Here is an 18,257-nt window from a genome sequence, read left to right as displayed (position 1 = left end):
TCTGGATCCCCTCTAGTTCTAGAACTATGTGACCTGTGGTTCCATGATACTTAATATCAGAAAACTGAGAAAAAGAAATACTATATAAAGTAAATATTTCTTTGAAAGTTCTTATACTGGAAACTGGATGCAAATATTAATACAATAAAAACCTATGGTGAAAATGTGAAAAACCAACATCCATCCATAGAATGCCTGAGTATCTGATCTCTAGTTGTAAAATAATTTGGCTCCATGGAGATTTCCACTACGAGGCCCTACTAGAAGACAGGTGTCTCTCCTTTTAAACCATAATCCATACAATCTCCTCTGAAATTCTTCTATGTTTTGTCTCCCATTCCCTTGTTGGTGCTGTACATATTCTTCATACTCTTGCCTTTCTGTTTTGTGAAAATGCACTACCTCTGTTTTGGTTTCTCTTACTTCCCTACCCAGCCTAAACTCCATGGATATTCATTTCAACAGCAGGCTTTTCACTATCAGAGGATCTTTTTTGCTCTGATGACTTTCCATCATTCTAGCCCTGCTAATTCCCAATCCTATATAACACTCACCATATGCATGTGCCTGGGTTTGCTAAGCACACTGATAAAATAAAGCAGAAAAATCAGGATTTGATCCACTATAAACTATACTGCATGGTCTTAGACTCTTAGTCCTTGCTTGATAACCCTTTCACATGCCATTTACAAGATCATCAGATCTAGAGCTTGAAGAGAATTTAAGAGATCATGGCAGAGGGTGGGGGGGCAGGGGAAGTGATCATCTAATCCAAATGAGTTATTTTACAGATCAGTAAATTGAGGCAAAGAGAGGTGAAGTGATTTGTTCCCATTAATACTAGTAAGTAGAACGGCTGGGATTCAAAACCAGATCTTTGGATTCTAAATTTGAGGTCTTTTCTACTACAGCTCATTGCCTCATGAACTCCCTATCCTATTCTCTTATAGTACCTAATCTTTTTCCCGTTGCCTCACTGAAGATGCTGAATGCTCCATAAATCTTAAAATACTACATAAATATAAGCTATCAAGGTCAGCAAGTCCTTTAACCCTCCATCTCTTTATTCTTATGTGCTTATATTAAAAAATTTCTCTGTCTTCATCCATCTTCTCTTTCCCTCTTGTCTCTGAGGAAGAAGTGGCCTTCCTGGCCGAAGCTGTCTCTTCCACCTGTACTTGATCCTATTGCCTCCCATCTCCTTTGGGATGTCACTCAATTATAACTTCCCTAGCTGTATTTTCAATACTCCTTTCTATTGGCTTCTTTCTTGTGTCATCCTCAACTTTCTTTTTTCCAGAAAACAAAAATAAAACCTTCCCTCAAGGACGACTCCCATTGCTCCTTCTTCCTTTCTCTGCCAAACTTGTTCAAAGGGTGGTCTATACTGAATGCCTCCATTTCCTCACCATCCATTTATATCTCAATTTCTTGAAATCCGGATTCTAATATTACCATTTGACTGGAAAGTGCTCTGGTATTTCCTCAGTCTTTGGCCTTATTTACTTCTCTGCATCATCTGAAATGATTTGCCATGCCCTTCTTGATATTCTCTATTTTCTTGGCTTCTGTAATATTTTCTGATTCTTTTCTTGTGCCGCTTTTCCTGCTCCACTTTTATCTCCTTTCTAACTTTTCTTTCTGTTTTAGCTCTTTGAACACAGGTGCTATCCCCTTCCCTCAAGGTTCTATCTTTGGTGCTATTCCTTTCTCTCTTCACTCTCCGTTACACATTTCATTAACCCAAATTTTCAACTATTATCTTTATGTAGGTGACTTCCAAACCTACATCTCTAGCTCTGACCTTTTTCTTGGGCCTGAGACTGCCATTTCAAAGAGCCTTGCTGTATATGCCAACTAGATATCCCAGTGGCATTTGAAATTCAACAAGTGAAACTGAATTCATGATTTTACCTTCAAAACCTATTTCTTCTTCCAAGCTTCCTTATTCTGACCAATAGTATCACTATTCATCCATGCTTATAATCTGAGTCAACTCTAATTCCTCCTACTCCCACATCTAACAAATCTAATTAGTTGTTACATCTTATTCCTTCTATGGAATTTATAACCCTTCTTGACTCATGATGAAGGTTACTGTCCGTCTCCAGAAAAAGAACTGGGGGAGGCTGAATGCAGAGCAAAGATACTTTTTATTTTTTTATGTCTGTGTTTTCTTTCACAGAATGACTTACATGGAAATGTGTTTTGAATGACTACACATACATAACCTATGTAAAATTGCTAGCCTTCTCAATTAAAAGGGGAGGAGAGGAAGGGAAGGAAAGAATTTGGAACTCAAAATTTGAAAAAAAGAATGTTAAAATTGTTTTTACATGTAATTGGGGAAAAATAAAATATTAAATTAAAAAAAGAAGATTCTATTCCTTCTTTTTCATTCTTACTACCACTGCTCTAGTTGAGGCTGCTTACCAACAGTTTCCTAATGGGTCTCCCTGACTCTAGTTTTTCCCCCTCCAATCCATCATATATATTACTGCCACATCAATTCTCCTAATGAAGCATAACTTAGTTCAACTCACTCTGCTACTCAAAAACTTTCAGTATCCCTCTTTTGTCTGCTAATTATAAAGTTGTAAGTCCATTGCTTGGCATTAAAGGCTCTTCAAAATTTAGCTCAAACCTACTTGTCCACCATATTTCAAATTCCAAGACCTAGCAAAACTCTGCTACAGGCTGACCTTTGAATATCAAACTTTCCCTCCTCCATGCTTTATTACACTGCTCTCTATAACTAAAATGCCTTCCCTCACATCTTTGCTTATGGCCAACCTAGCACAGAATCAAAGTAGCTCAGCATAGGAAGGATTTTCAAAAGACCATCTAATCTAATCCATACTTAAAACAAAAATTGCTTCCCACAACATATCTAACAAGGGGTTATCTAGCCTTGGCTGGAAGAACTCCAGTGAGAGATCATTAGGAAAGTTTTTCTTACATCAAGTCTATGTTTGCTACTTTGTAAATTCCACACTCTGTTCCTCATTCTGGACTCTGAGGCCAAAAAGAACAAGTTCAATTATTTTTCCATGTGACAGCCCTTCAAATACTTGAAGATAACTATCATGTCTCCATTAAATCTCTTCTCTAGGATAAATATTACCAATTTCTTTAATCAAACATCATCAAGTATGAACTCAAGGCCCTTCTCCAAACTGGTTGCCCTCCTTTGAGGGCACCACTTTATCAATGTCTACAACTGGGTACAATACAGTAGAACCATCACTTCCTTAGTCCTAGACACATACACATGCTTTCTCGTCTAGGACTAATACATCCGTGTAGACACACATGTACACACACACACCTACACATACTATACACTATATATACTACATAGTATAGTAATACATAGTGTAATATACATACATACAGAAATACATACATATAGTTACAGTAAAGCCCTTCCAAATCTAACTCAAACCTACTTTTGTTTTCTTGAGGGGGAGGCATTTAATTATTTTTATGCTTTTTTTTCCAAATTACATATAAAAGCAACTTTAACATTTTTTTAAATTTTGAGTTCCAAATTCTCTCCTTCCCCCCTCCCCACTGAGAAGGCAAGCAATTTGACATAGGTTATACATGTATAGTCATACAAAATACATTTCCATTCAAACCTACTTTTCCACTGTGTCTCATACTATACGACATAGGCAAAATTATATATACTACACATATTATTATATATAGTATGTATATTATATTGCACATAATTTTTATATATAGGGTGTTCATAAAGTCCATGTGCAATTTAAAATAGTTGTAACTTTGTAACTGTATGTGATAGAAAGAATCTGTAACAAGGATTAGAAAGCTTGATGTATCTAGTTTATTTTTGTCTTTAGAAATTTTATGTTTATTTTATTTTTAGAAATTCAACTTAAAAATTACTTATTTTTCAGGATTACTGTTGACCTATGGCTTCATTAGAAGAGAAAGTAAACTGTGTTCTTTGGTTGGCTGAACTAAAATCTACCACTGCTGTCCAAAATCTACCATTTTCTTGGCCTCCATGTTCGCCAGATTTGACTCCACTGGATTTCTTTTTGTGGGGGCATGTGAAAACTAATGTTTATTCAACCAAACCTTGATCTAAAGAAGACTTGCAAGCTGGGATAACTGATGTGATTGCTGGCATTACTGAAAATCAGCCTGAAAATGTTTTCCACGAACTACAGAATCGTATTACCCTTTGTATTAGTAATGATGGTGGATATGTTGAAAATTAACAAGAACAATAAAAACTTAAGTGTTTCTTCTTTCTTTTGCTTTTTACAGATTCTTTCTATCACATATAGTTACAAAGTTACAACTATTTTAAATTGCACGCTGACTTTATGGACACCCTGCATATAGTGTATGTGTGGAAGGAGAGAGGACTAAAGAAAGATGGCAGACTTAATAGAGACATGATAGTTGTCTTCAAGTATTTGAAGGGCTGTCACATGGAAAAAAGTATTAAACTTGTTCTTTTTGGCCTCAGAGTCCAGAACAAGGAGCAAAATGTAGAATTTATAAACTTACGCTTGGTATAATGAAAACCTTCCTAATATTCTAGGGGTAGCGTGTGTGTGTGTGTATGTGTGTGTATGCATGTGGCGCACGCACATGCATACACACACACCTCAGATCACCTTAGCTTTTTTGGCTGCTGACTTTTGACTACTACTGAGCTGGAAGTCCTCTATGACCGTGATGGAACAGTCCAGGATCCTGAGCCCAACAATCTTGGAAACAGCAGTTTCTCCCTCCTCTAGAACCACCACTGATTTATAAAAAGCACCTCCCAGGCACTAATTCTGCAGTACAGCTGTCATAGAGGGGAAAAATTATTATGGAGAGGGAGCTCGCCTCCCTCGTTACCATCAGCCACAACTGCTGACCAATTGCTAATAGTCAGGTAGACACAGGAGCCCTGGGAATGGCAGTACCTCCCAGACCACCAGTCTTGCTTCTAGCCCAGCCCTCACAGTCATCATATCGGGAAGTGACTGATGTGGAGAATGGGCCAGCAAGCCAGCCTAGCTGAAGCAGCAAGGCACCATATGCCAGGCACGTCAGATCACCACCACCACCACTACCTTAACCACCATCTTCCCTCAGACTCTGATGGGGACAGGCTTGGATCCTGAACTCATGAGTCCAGGGAGTAGAAATGCTTCCAGCCCAATGCCCTCAGCTAGCATACTTGGAAACAGCATCTGTGGAGATGTAGATGGCCACTGCTCCTGCTAGTGCTTATGGTCACTGGCCACAGTTGACCCAGCAATTAAAGTTCTTGCTGCCAAAGTCCTTAACACTGTCCAATGGTGCAAACATCAAAAACTGATGAGATTTTATCAGTGGAAATGATATTAAAGAAGGGGCACTAACATCTGCTTTGCTGATGCATCTGGAGGATGATGGGACTTTTCCATTCCATTTGTAGCTGAATTCTTCATTTGTGTTGTTTCCACCCCTTTAGAAAGTGAGCTCCTGGAGGGCAGGGACTGTCTTACTTTTCTATTTGAATCCCTACGGCTCAGCACAATCCATTAGCAAGCCTTTGATAAGTACTTCATTCATTCAATTGATCTATCAACAAGAATGTGTTAAACACTCATTAGGTTCCCAACACTGTAACCTGAAGATACAAGGAGAAAAGTGAAACCACTCCTGCCCTCAAGGAGCTTGTATTCCATCAGAAGACACAACATACACATATACAAATACTTACAAAATACATACAAGGTATTTTTTAGGGGAAAAGGACTAGTAACTGGGGGGTGGAGGATCAAGAAAGGCTTCATACAGAACACATGTCTGAGATGAGCTTTGAAGAAAACTAGGAATCTAAGGGGTAGAGGTGAAGAGGGAGTCTAGGCATTCTGGCTCCTATGCCAGTGCTTTCCCACTAAAGCGATGTATATATTATGCTTCATCACAATTTTAAGGGTAAACCTGGATATGCTATGACTCGTCCCACACCTTTTATGTTTTCAGAGGAACATTTTGTTTAACGGATTATCATTGGGACAGCTAGGTGGTACAGTGAGCACAGCACCAGCCTTGGAGTCAGAAGGACCTGACTTCAAATCCAGCCTCAGACACATTTACTAGCTGTGTGACCTTGGGCAAGTCACTTAACCCCAATTGCCCTGCCTTCCCCCCCTCCAAAAAAAAACACAAAGTAAAATACCATTAAAAACTTACATAAGAGATGTCACTAGAGGTGAGACTAATGGTAAATTCATTTACTATCTGATAATAGCCTTAAGAGATGGTTTATAACTTTTGTGACGTTACCACAAAAGGTTGGGAATATACTTGAAACAGGAATGGTGATTTCCTGGTCCGCAACAGATTTCAAAAGAAGAAATATAAATTAATAATTACTTGAAAAAAATGTTCAGCTGTCAATAATAGCCAAAAATACAAAATTTAAAAAAATTCTTAAGCAAAAATTCACACTCATCGAATTGGCAAAAAAGAAAGAAGCAAAAAAAATAAAAATTAAAAGTGGGGTTGTGGAAAAACAAGTATACTTACTCATTCCTGGTAGAACTGCAAACATGTAAAATCTTTTTGGAAGCAATCTGTCTGTACACAGTGAAAGTTACAAAAATAATCATGCTTTATGAGCCACCGTTACAGTGCTGCAAAGAGACTCTGAAAGTGTCATCAAAAGAGAGCTATCGACTCAACTATGTTACAGATAAAAATCATATAAACTGGGAACAATCTAAATTTTTAAAAACAGAAATAGTTCAATAAAATGAAGCCCATTAAATACAATGGAATACTATACAGCAATTAAGATAGTGAAGTATGAAAAATACAAAGACATCTGTAAAGACTTGTAATGAAATAATTTGGAGAAAAAAGGCAAAACCAGAAGAATGGCATACACACTATAAAAGTGAATGAGAATGAATGAATAAATAATCCTGATGGAAACTTAGAGTAACTGAAAAACTACTGTTATAAAGATGATACTTTGATATGGATCAAAACATAAGTAGTTACTAAGCAGCTAGATAGTTCAGTGGATAGGGGGCTGGGCCTAGAGTCAGGAAGACCTGAGTTCAAATCCAGCCTCAGATACTTATTAGCTGTGTGACCCTGGGCAAGTCTCAGTTTCCTCATCTGTAAAATAAACTGGAAGGAAATGGCAAACCACTCCAGTATCTTTGTCAAGAAAACTCCATGGACAGTATTGGCATACTTTGGTCCACAGGGTCACAGAGAGTCAGACATGACTTACAAGTTACTAAACAATTTTACTTGATGGTTTTGATGTTCAATGTCTAATATTTAATAAAATATTTAAATAAAAATAAATGTTCCAAACTGGATATGAGGGGAAAAAATTACAATCCCAGAACAGATATGACTTAGCTATTACCTGCTTTTTGTTGTTCAGTTGTTTCAGTAGTCTCACTCTTCATGACCTACATGGAGTTTTCTTGGCAAAGATACTGGAGTGGCTTGCCATTTCCTTCTTCAGTTATTATTATTGGATTAATTAATATATATTATCTGCTGGACAGCAATTACTGGTTTACTAGAAACCTTACTGAAACTATACCACCTCCTAGAAGCAATAAGTTCCCTAAGTTTGTTACCGTGTCATTTCTTTACTCCATTTTTGCCTGTTTATAATATGAATATATAATATCTTTTACAGTTTACATAATGCTTTCTTTATAACAACACTGTGAAGTAGGTAGCACAAATATTATGTCCATTGTGAAGGTGAGAAAGTGAGGGTACAAAGAGATGAACTGCAGCCCAGATCTTCTGGCTTTAAGTTCAGAGCTTTGGGCACCATTGAGAAGGAAAAGTTAGTTCTAGGTATCTGATTTGGTGAACAAGTCTGTTTTCATCCCAGACACGTACTTAAGAATCGTTCCGAAATGAGGACACACCAGCTCAGTTTCTGCCGCCCCCCACCTTTTTTAAAATCTTAGGTCAGTTCCCATATGGGTACCCCTTCATTTCCTTCATCATTCATTCTAATTGTCCTTTTTTGGACCTTCTCTAGCTTCATTTCATGTCTTCCTTCAGGTGTAGCAACCAGACTAAAGGAAGTATTCCAGGTGCAGATAAAGACAATTCTGTAAATGAGTAGGAAGTTTTATGTTGAATTTTGAATACCTTTCCTGATACCTAAGATTTTGTCTTTGAATTCCTCACTTCTTCATTCCTCAAGCCCTTACAATCTGATTTCTTTTTGACCCCAGCACTTGATTGCAACAGTTCTTTCAAAGACTGCCAAAGATATTTTGATTGCTAAATCCAGTGTCCTTTCTTCAGATCTCATTGTCCTTGACCTTTTTACAGATTTCAATGTCGCTGACCATCCTCTCCTTCTGATACTTTCTTCTCCCTTGGATTCAGTTACATTGTTTTCTCCTAGTTCTCCTATTTCTGACAGTACCTTCTTGTTCTTCTTTATTGGTTCCTCATTCTCCTCTTGCTCCCTAAGCGTCCTCCAAGGCTCTGTCCTGGACCCTTTTCTGTACTTTTATACTCTTGGCAATATTTTCTGCTCCTACTTTTCAACATTCACCTCCATACAAATGATTCACAAATTTATATACCCAACTCTAATCTTTTCTTCTAGTCCTTCATCTCCAATGCTTTTTAGACACCTATACCTTTTGGTGCCAGGAGAACATCCCACTCCCACGTCCAAAAAAGTGAAATCACTATCTTCCTCCTCAACTCCCTGTTCTATCCAACTTCCCTTTGGTTGATAGTACCACCCCATTCTCCACAGGAGAAACTTCAGTCATCTATAACCTCTCTTCCTCACCATGCACATATAATCACTGCCAAAGTCCGTGAATTTTAACCTTGACAACATTTCTCAAATTCGTCCTCTTCCCTGTAGTCACATGGGCACTGCCATGACCTCTCAGTTGGATTACTGTAATAGTCCCTGGATTATTGTATTAGTCCCTTTGCCTGATCCGACATCCCTTTTCTAGCCTCTATATGCATCTGTGCATGCTATACCTTGACCTTGTAATTCACTCCCTCTTCATCTCTACATTTTAGAATCCTTCACTTTTTTCAAGTCTCAGTTCAGGTGCCACCTATTCTTTTCCCTTTCTCCTATCCTCTATTATAATCAATCTATGTGCAAATCATACCACCCTTCCTCCCACCCCCATTGGGATGTAAGCTGCTTGAGGGGAGCAACTACGCCATAGTCTCTAGCATACAGTAGATGCTTAATAAATCCTTGAAGAATATTCTCCAGATTTTTAGCAAAATTGAGTTAAATTAAGAAGAGGCATACATTTTCCCAAACAATCGAATTCACTTAATTCTTAAAATTTCACAAAGTCCTTTAAAAAAGTCTCCTGTAATTTAGTTATAAAACAAATATAACTAAAGTACACACATACCTAACCTTGAGAGTAAGAGATGGCTCCCTGACTCAAATGTCTTCCCACTTCAGTCCATCTGCCAAACTGATCTTCCTAAACTACACTTCTGACCATGTCACTCTTCAACTCAATAAACTCCAGTGGCTCCGTCTCACCTCCACAATCAAATATAAAATCTCATATGGCTTTTAAAGCCCTTCATAACCTAGACCCTTCCTAGGTAAGTTTTCTTACACCTTACTTCTTAACAAATACTCTGCAACGCAATGATACTGGTTCCTTGAACAAGATCTTCAAGCTCTTGACTCTATGCACTTTCACTAGTTGTTCCCCATGTCTGGAATTCTCTTCTTCATCTCTACCTCATGACTTCCTTCAAGTACTAGCTAAAATTCCACCTTTACAGAAAGCCTTTCCTGATCTCCCTTAATGTTAGTGTCTTTCCTCTGCTGATTAGTTCCAATTAATCTTGTATACATCTTATCTGGACACAGTTGCTTACAAGATGTCTCCCCATTAGACTACAAGCTCCTTTAGAATAAGGATGATCATTTTGCCTTTCTGTGTATCTCCACCACTTGAAACACAGTGCTTAATAAATTCTTTTTGACTGACTGAATCCTGAATTTTCTTCCACGTATCACAGAAGAAGGGAAAGAGCTTGACATTTGAAGAAAGGTTTGCACCCTCAAAAAAATTCCCTTTATTAAGAATTTTTTAAAAAGGGGTTTATCTTTTGGGCTCTGTAAAGCTGACCAGGTTTCTTTTGTGTGACATATAGAAAAGACACTGTCCTAGGAGTAAGGAGACCTGCGTTGTTCTCTTTGCTCTGTCACTAACTGGTTTATAAGACCTCAGTGTATTTCAACTTTCCTGGGCACTGGCTTCCTCATTTATAAAATAAGGGGGTTAGGCTAGATAATCTTTGAAGGTTTCAATCAGCTCTATGATTCTGTTGTTCTAAGCTGGAGTGTCAAAGGCACCCAGAGCAATTGCTCGTAAGTCCTGTAAAGATATAAATAATTGGATGATTCCAAAATGTCTACTTGACATTTGATTGGTAGCTAAGGCCTCTTCTAGAAAAATTAGGACTTCTGACAAACTTAACACACAGATACAATGACAAACTAGAAAGTATAATGTGGGGTCTCATTCTTCTTTTCTTTCCATTGTGAAGCCAAATGAAATACTAAATCCATGAGAAGAATATGAAACATACAAAAAATGGTTGAATAAGATGAATAAAAAGAAACTAATATCACTCTATGTCCCCCATACTACTTCAAATGTCAGTTTTCCCATGCAGTTAATGTTATTTAGTTACTTTGCTTTAAAATACAGTTTTAGGAATTCTAATGATCCGATGATGGACTGAGAAGTTAAGACAAATTCAGTGAGAAAAAATTAAAATGCAGAAAAAGCAGGTAAATTATACAGGATACAAGAAAGCTAAAGATGAGCTCTAAAACAGACATGGTATAGTGGAAAAAGCACTAGATTAGTAGGCAGGAAGGCCATCATTTTAACTTCAACTTTATTACTAATTAGCCATGTGGCACAGTCAATGTCATACCCCTCTGAATCTCAGTTTTTTCATCTATCAAATAAAGGAGGTGAAGTAGATGGTCTCTCAAGTTCTTTTCAGCTCTAAAATTATATTTGATATTGTGATACTGAGGATTACCAGGGACCAATTCTTGATCTATATACTGAACTTTTAATATTGACATTTGAATTGTTACACAACATGAAATGCTTAAAAGTATAGTTTAACACAAAGGTATTGAAATTCTGATGGGATCATGATCCTTACATACTTAAATTAGATAGATTTAGGTGAATGAGCAATGAAGCATAAAATGAAAATAATACAAATTGGCTAATACTCATATACCATTCCAAGGTAATTAAAAAAGCACTCAGAATTAGTAATTTAAAAAAATAGAGCTTATAAGATCAGGTGGCAGTGAGTTAATGAACTAATTTAAGAAAGTAATTGTATTTCAAATACAAAAGATGAAAATTTTATTAGTGGACCTTAAAGGATGTTGATCTAAATTTCAAAACTCTCGGTTTTTATCTATGACAGTTCTAATTCTTAAATCATTAAGTATCCAGTATGGAAAAACACATCATGACAATAATATAAAATGTAACTTTAAAAAAGAATCAGTTTAGTATTTTAAAAATAAGGCATAAACTATGGCAAATTCCTGATGCTAAGAGTTGTCATTGGAGAGTAATATTAATAGAGATTATATTAATAATAAACATTAAGAAAGAATAATAGTAATTTATAATGGTTATGAAATTTCAAGTATTAAAATATTATTTAATCTAGATGAACAGAAAACAAAAAGTGCCTGCTTTTTCCTCTAGATTATTCTCACCTTGTTAGTACGTAAGTCCTTCTTTGGCCATGTCACTGTTGCTTAACTAGAAACTATACAAGATTTCTTTGTTTAACACCTAACAATGGCTGCATAATGAACACTCACCTATTCTCTTATTACAGCTGTGAGTATACACCCAATTATTTCTCCAAAAAACTGCCATTATGGAGGGCATAGGAATCGCCATGCTTATGGATGCTTTAAAAAGTAACATGACAATCTATCTTTTTGTAAAGCAGATTAAAGCCTATTATTAACCATTACTATGAAGAATCAATTGGATTTCAAATCATTTCTTGGTAATATATTAGTAGGAAATGAGAACTACCATTAATGAAATACAGTAAAATATATTAACAGGAATTTCTTAAAACTGATGCAAAATTTCCCAAAATAATACGCAATAAAAATATTAGTAGCATTTCCCACAAAACTTTGTACAGGTACATAAGAATACCCTGACAAACATTATTAACAGGTTCCATCAAAATAAATGGGCAAGTGAAATATTACAGGGTGGCAGCAAGCTTGGACTGTCAGTGACCATTCTACCTGTGTCACAGATGACTAGATAAAAATGCTACATTGGAATTTTACACTATTATGAAGGGGTATGGTTATAAGCTAGTTACAGTATTATTACAAAAATGATGTTAGGGAACATCAACTAGAGTTTGATCATACTTTGGCTTTACTTAAAGAATATGTTCCTGAATATGTATGAGCTTTATTTCTATACAAACTGAATGTCTTAAATGTACACAGGGCAGCTTGCTATTTAAAGAAGCCCAGTGATAAAGATTTCTTTAAAGCAAAAGTACTTTCTGTAACACTAATAACCATCCATAAATATATCTATTTAATAAATTAGTTTTTATGTGTTATACTTTAAAATTTCAAAGATCTATGATTTTATCATAATTTCTTTCAACCAATACAGATTTATAGTCCTTCTACCCTGTAGATGGTCTTCATAATGCTATAGCTAAAAAAATTTAATACCTGGTTGTCAACCCTCTGGTAAACCTTTCTGAACTTAACTAGCCGATCTTTGTACTGAAGATGTACAATCCATCACCAGGTCCTTACTCAAAGTCTCTTTTGCTTGGTAGAACCTTCTAGAGCTTATGTTATGCTGGGATAATGGTTGACAACCCAGCATCATTTCTACACAATGAAGCAACAGAGTAGAACTTTACAAATTAAGTATTCTTAAAGCGATAAAAGCTGTTGTTAAGGTAACCTGTGACCTGTTTAAAATGCTGACATTTCCAACGGGGGAAAATAAACACAAATGAAGTCTACTGATGACACAAACCATACTAAGCCTCAGGTTAATTCTAAACCCACAAGGATAAAAGTTTTACGTAAGTGGAAAGATTAAATATTTTCAAATGATTTTGCTACAATATTTCTAAGCCTGCTTTTCAGTAACTATTAGTTGCCTTTTCAATTGCCTGATATCACTGTTACTAAATCTGTCACTCTATGACCAATATGAAAATGCTAACTTTGTATCCATGTATGCATACGCAAGCACATGTGTGCTGGTGCGCGCACACACACAAATACATACCTCTTCTAGCTCTCCTGAAGAAACAGGATTATCTTCATATGCAGGGAATTGACAACCTGCCTTACAACTGCAAAAGTTATTTATTTCTTCTTCACAAGGTGCCAATATTTTGCAATTCACTTCTGAGTTTTCTATATGCTCTGTTTCTAAAGATTCTTTCATGCTACACTCCAAACACTGATCTTGCTTTCCTATTGGCAAAATCCCAGATGATTCCTCCTGGGAATCCAGTGATGTCTGAGCACTTTTCTCCATTCCAGATTTTTTCAATCTGGGAAGGAATTTTCCGGACTCAAGCTCTGACTTTCCGTAGTAATGCCCTTCTTTCTCTGCATCTTCTTCCAGGGGTTTGAGATCTGCTTGTGGATCTTCAAACACATCAACTTGAGAAGGAAGAGTATTTGCCTCATCTTTTTCAGATTCAAATTCTGACTCACTTCCTCCTCCTGGAGACAGTTCAGATGCAGAAATTGGGCGAAAGTGAGTCCTTGGAGAAATCCTTATAGCCCTATATTGTGTTCTGTCAACACCACATATCCTGGGATGAAAAACTTCACTGTCTGAATCAGAGCAGAGGATTGATTTAGGTTTGAAACTAGGGCTGAAAGATGCAATCCCTTCTGGTTCAAATGAACATTCTACATGAAGAACTTGTGAAAATGGATTGTTTAGGTCAAAGGAGGAGAATGAATATTCGAGCCCAGGATCGTCGACTTGAAAGTTACCACAAGCTCCTAGTAAGTCTTCATGGAAGATAAAAGAAAACCCTTTATTTAATCCACTTTCCCCACTCTTAGATTGATCATTCTGTTCAAATGATACAAATGGTCTCCATAACTGCCTGTGACCTGGTGCAAAGCTGTTTCCTGGGGTCATAAAGACATCTGTACCAGCTATTGTCACTACGTCAGAAGCTGCACACTGTAGTAGGCTTCCTTTTGTGTGACTAGGTGGTACTACTGCCCATTCCCCATCACTATTAAATGTTTTGAGTTCTCCGTAAACTCCACCAAGAATAAATGCATTTTCTTTATCCTCGTTTACATCCCAAGGTTTGGAGGGTGTAGTATAATCGCCACCATCTACCTTAGATAGCTCACTTGGAACAAATGCTCTTTTCTCCAAGTTCTCTTTCTGTCCCTCCCATAGATGGTACTCTGATCTCTGCACTGCCTTATTAGGCTCATGGAGGGTTTCCATTTTAGCTTCAGTATCCAAACAGCAGCAGTAGTTATTTACATCTGTTGAAAACAACTCATCATCTATTCTTTCTATTTCTACCATTGCTACAGAATTCCTGTCTGTCATATTTGTCCAAATGTCTTTAATAACCCCTGAGCTGTAGCCATCTCCCGGTGGACTGCTATCACTACAAACTTGTGTAGTTTCATAGTCTTTACTTTCTGTTTTTTGTTCTAGCTGAATACCACAGACAGATTCTAGTTTAGATTTTTTTTTGAAAACCAAATTAGACATCTCTCCTAAAGTTCTATCATTTTGCTGGCAAGTTTCTTCTTGCAAAAAATCTAGAAGTTCTTCATCTACATAATTTGAGGAGACTCTGGGAACTACATAATTAATATCTTCTGCATTAAACTGCGTGGATTCTTCAAACTGAATATTTAAAGTCTCATTGTCTGAACGTGTTTCTTCTGAGTGTGACCATGGACTACAAGTTCTTGTTGAAAGATTGGAACAGTGTTCATTTTCATCAAAGGCACTATTTTTGGTCCATATTAGCAACCTAGACTGTGTTTTTCCAAGCATATTAGCACTACTACTAGAATCTGTATTTTCATTTCCCAAGTTGAGTGTTTCAAAAGAAAATGGTAAAACAGAATTACTGCATTGCACTTCAAACACTGAAAAACAAGAGTTTATACCAGACCCTTCATTAATATCTGAAAAGAGCTCTTGATTGCCAGCAAGCATGTGTGAACTAAGCATTGTGCTGTCTAAGATAGGTGAGAGTCTAATAGGAGAATCACCTCCAAAACTTTCCCCATCTGCATCACCAGAGCTTGAAGATGAACAGCACTCCAAAAATTGAGCTAAATTACTAAGGTCTTGCAAGATTAACCCCTCAGCACCAACAGAGCTGGTAGAATCTGTCCATATTGCACTTTCCCCTTGCAACTCCATTCCATCTAACACTATGCAACATTCTGCCTCAAAATCAGTTTTCTCTTTACTCTTTTGTCGAATCATATTCAAAATCCGACTTTCTCCTTGCATCGTATCTGAGGCACCAGGATCCAACATGGATTGATCAATATCCACTTCATAGAAGTGTGTTAGTTCTGACAGATGAACATCATCCAAATATTTATTGTCCTCTTGTTGAGAACATAATGAGGTCCCAGTGAGGTCAATATCCTCATTTATAACTGCAGGCATTTCTACAAAGTGACCATCAATGAAAGTACCTGCTGCGAGGTATGTTTTATGAATATTATTGTTGCTAATACAAAGACCATGCACTGATTCTGACAATGCTTCTACTGCTTCTGATGTTAGATCACATGTATCTTGCCTGTTTCGGTATGTAGTCTCAAGTTTACTTTTTCTGCTCACAGGAACAAAATATTCTGCAATTGGTTCCGTATACCATAATGGCTCCTCTTTATATTCTTTTTCATTTCTGCTCTCCAAGTACAGATCTTTTCCTTCTGTGCTGCCAGGATCGTTTCTTCCAATTTCTTTCAAGTGTCTTTTGCCCCTTTTGCACAGCTGTTTGATGGACCCACTGCTACTGCTGCTGCTACTTCCAGCATGAAACTTTCTTTCAGCCCTTTCACTGGTCTTCACAGAAATCCTGCTTTGACCATTTCGCCCTTTTCTGTTTCGAATCTCTCGTGTTCTATGCCTCACTTTAACACATTTCATTGATGCTTTTAATTCTCCCTGATTACCACTTGAACTTGAGCCTGCTTCACTAGAACCTGAAGACCAGGATCGAGGACGAATTTTTCCTTCAGGTTTGTGTCGGGTTTGCTTTTTGTAGAAAGCAGGCTTCTCTTCAATTGTGCCATTATTAAACTTGTTCTCTTTCTCATTTTTATTTTTTTTCAGCTGGATTCGCTCATGTACAGTGCTGGACACTTCATTACTTCTCTCTTTAATGACTTCACTTTCACTATTGCAATCCTTGGGAGAGGATGTGTCTGTGGTAGCTGGTGGAGCTGTGGATGATGAGGATGAGCTAGAGTAAGAGCAAACTTTAGATTTATTCCATACGGTCATGATTTCTTGCAGGCAAACTGGTTTCTCAGAAAGTGGTGGAAATGCTTCGTAGTACCTAAAAGTAAAGAAACTTTGAAAAATTAGCATTTAAAAAAAGATAAGCACGATTAATTCTCCCTTATCTGGAATGGCATCAGAAAATTGGGTATTCCAGTAAAAGGGATGACCTATATACCACTTACGAATAACCAATTTAAGGAATTAGAATACAATGAAATATAGTTAAGGCTAAATCACATAAGTCCTTCTGTTTCCAGTCTTTCACTAGGTGAAGAGTACAAAAGAAAAGATAAGATAGTCTCCATCCTCAAGGTGCAGCTTAAAGTTAGACTGAAGTGATAAGACTAATACCCATGAAGTAATGGTGAACAATACAATACAGACTATCATCAAATATTCTAGAGTAGAAAGAGATCACCCAGGGCTAGACTAAGCAGGGAAAGTCCACATGGAGGAGGTGGGACTTGAGCTAGGCCTTAACAAATAAGTAGAATTTGGAGTAATAAAAGGGGAAGACATGCTAGACAAGAGAAATATAAACAAAGCTATTGAGATAACTATTGTGTAGTGGAAAGAACTCTGGATTGGATTCAATGGACCTGGCTTTGAATACCAGCTCTGCTACAAGGTCCATGTGACCTTAGATATGCCACCAACTCTCCTGGCCTCAAGTTTCCTCATCTGTAAAATGAAGAGGTTGAACCAAATAGCTTTCTAGCTCTAAATCTCATGATCTGACAAAAGCATGTCATATTCATGAAGCTTTTAGGAAACCCGCCTGGTTATAATACAATTCTTATGGGGCCAGTGGTACAGTAGGAAACAAAATAGAATAGAATTCCCTTACTGAGAGACTTGAAAGCAAAGCAGAAAAATTTTCTTTTTCGATAGTAAGAAATTGGAAACCAAGGAAGGTTTCTGATTAGGACAACAAAGTGAAAAAAGCAATGTCTGAGTAATATTCATCTGGCAGGAGTATAAAGGACAGATAGGTAAGGGACAGAGTTAGGGAAGCTACTTTAGTAATTCAAGCATGAGGTGATGAGATATAAGGTAGTCCACTAAAACATTACTGACAATTAAAAATCATTTTAACACAATGCTTTAAAGTTTACAAAACATTAGTCTTATAACACCCTTGGCAATTCTTCCCATCTTGTAAATAGGGAAACTGAGGCTCAGAAAGCGAAATGACTTATTCATAATCATACAACTATAAGATCCAAATCTGGGATTTGAACCCAAGTTTTTTTTTTTATTTCAAGCTTGGTGTTCTTTCCACTATACCAATCCCACATATAATCTCTTTTTTACTTTTTCCTCAAAGTATTGCATACAGTGCCTGAGGGTCACCACTCAGCAACTAAATTTCATTGATCTCTGACTTCCTCACAGCCCCTAACACAGTATTTTGTACACAGGAGATACTTGAACATTGGCTGAATGAGCAAATTAATTGTACTGTAGGGCTGGAAGGTTGGACAATAGCATACTGCATTTTGAAAAGTATAAAGCAAAACAACTGCACACATTAACAAGTCACAAATAATTTTTAGAAAGGTTTTTGATTTTCTTCAAGTGTAATCTCGAGAATACTAAATCTTGGTGATGGAGCAGCTGGCTGTAAGGCCGTACTCAAAAAGA

General features: G+C 37.0%; 1 protein-coding gene across 4 annotated transcripts in view; it reads right to left on the bottom strand.

Moving 5' to 3' along the window:
* KIAA0232 (KIAA0232 ortholog) overlaps positions 1 to 18,257 on the bottom strand; it is a 103,947-nt gene that overhangs the window by 7,708 nt on the left and 77,982 nt on the right. For all 4 annotated transcript variants that reach the window (XM_036763052.1, XM_036763051.1, XM_036763054.1 and 1 more), the window contains one exon: positions 13,371 to 16,668. In XM_036763052.1, the coding sequence (XP_036618947.1) occupies positions 13,371 to 16,668 (3,298 nt within the window). The remainder of the gene's footprint in view (positions 1 to 13,370; positions 16,669 to 18,257) is intronic.

This window comes from Trichosurus vulpecula, chromosome 6 (assembly GCF_011100635.1).
Source record: "Trichosurus vulpecula isolate mTriVul1 chromosome 6, mTriVul1.pri, whole genome shotgun sequence".
Classification (NCBI taxonomy): Eukaryota; Metazoa; Chordata; class Mammalia; order Diprotodontia; family Phalangeridae; genus Trichosurus; species Trichosurus vulpecula.
Note: the sequence above shows the minus strand (reverse complement) of the source record. Positions and strands in the feature narration are given on the sequence as shown.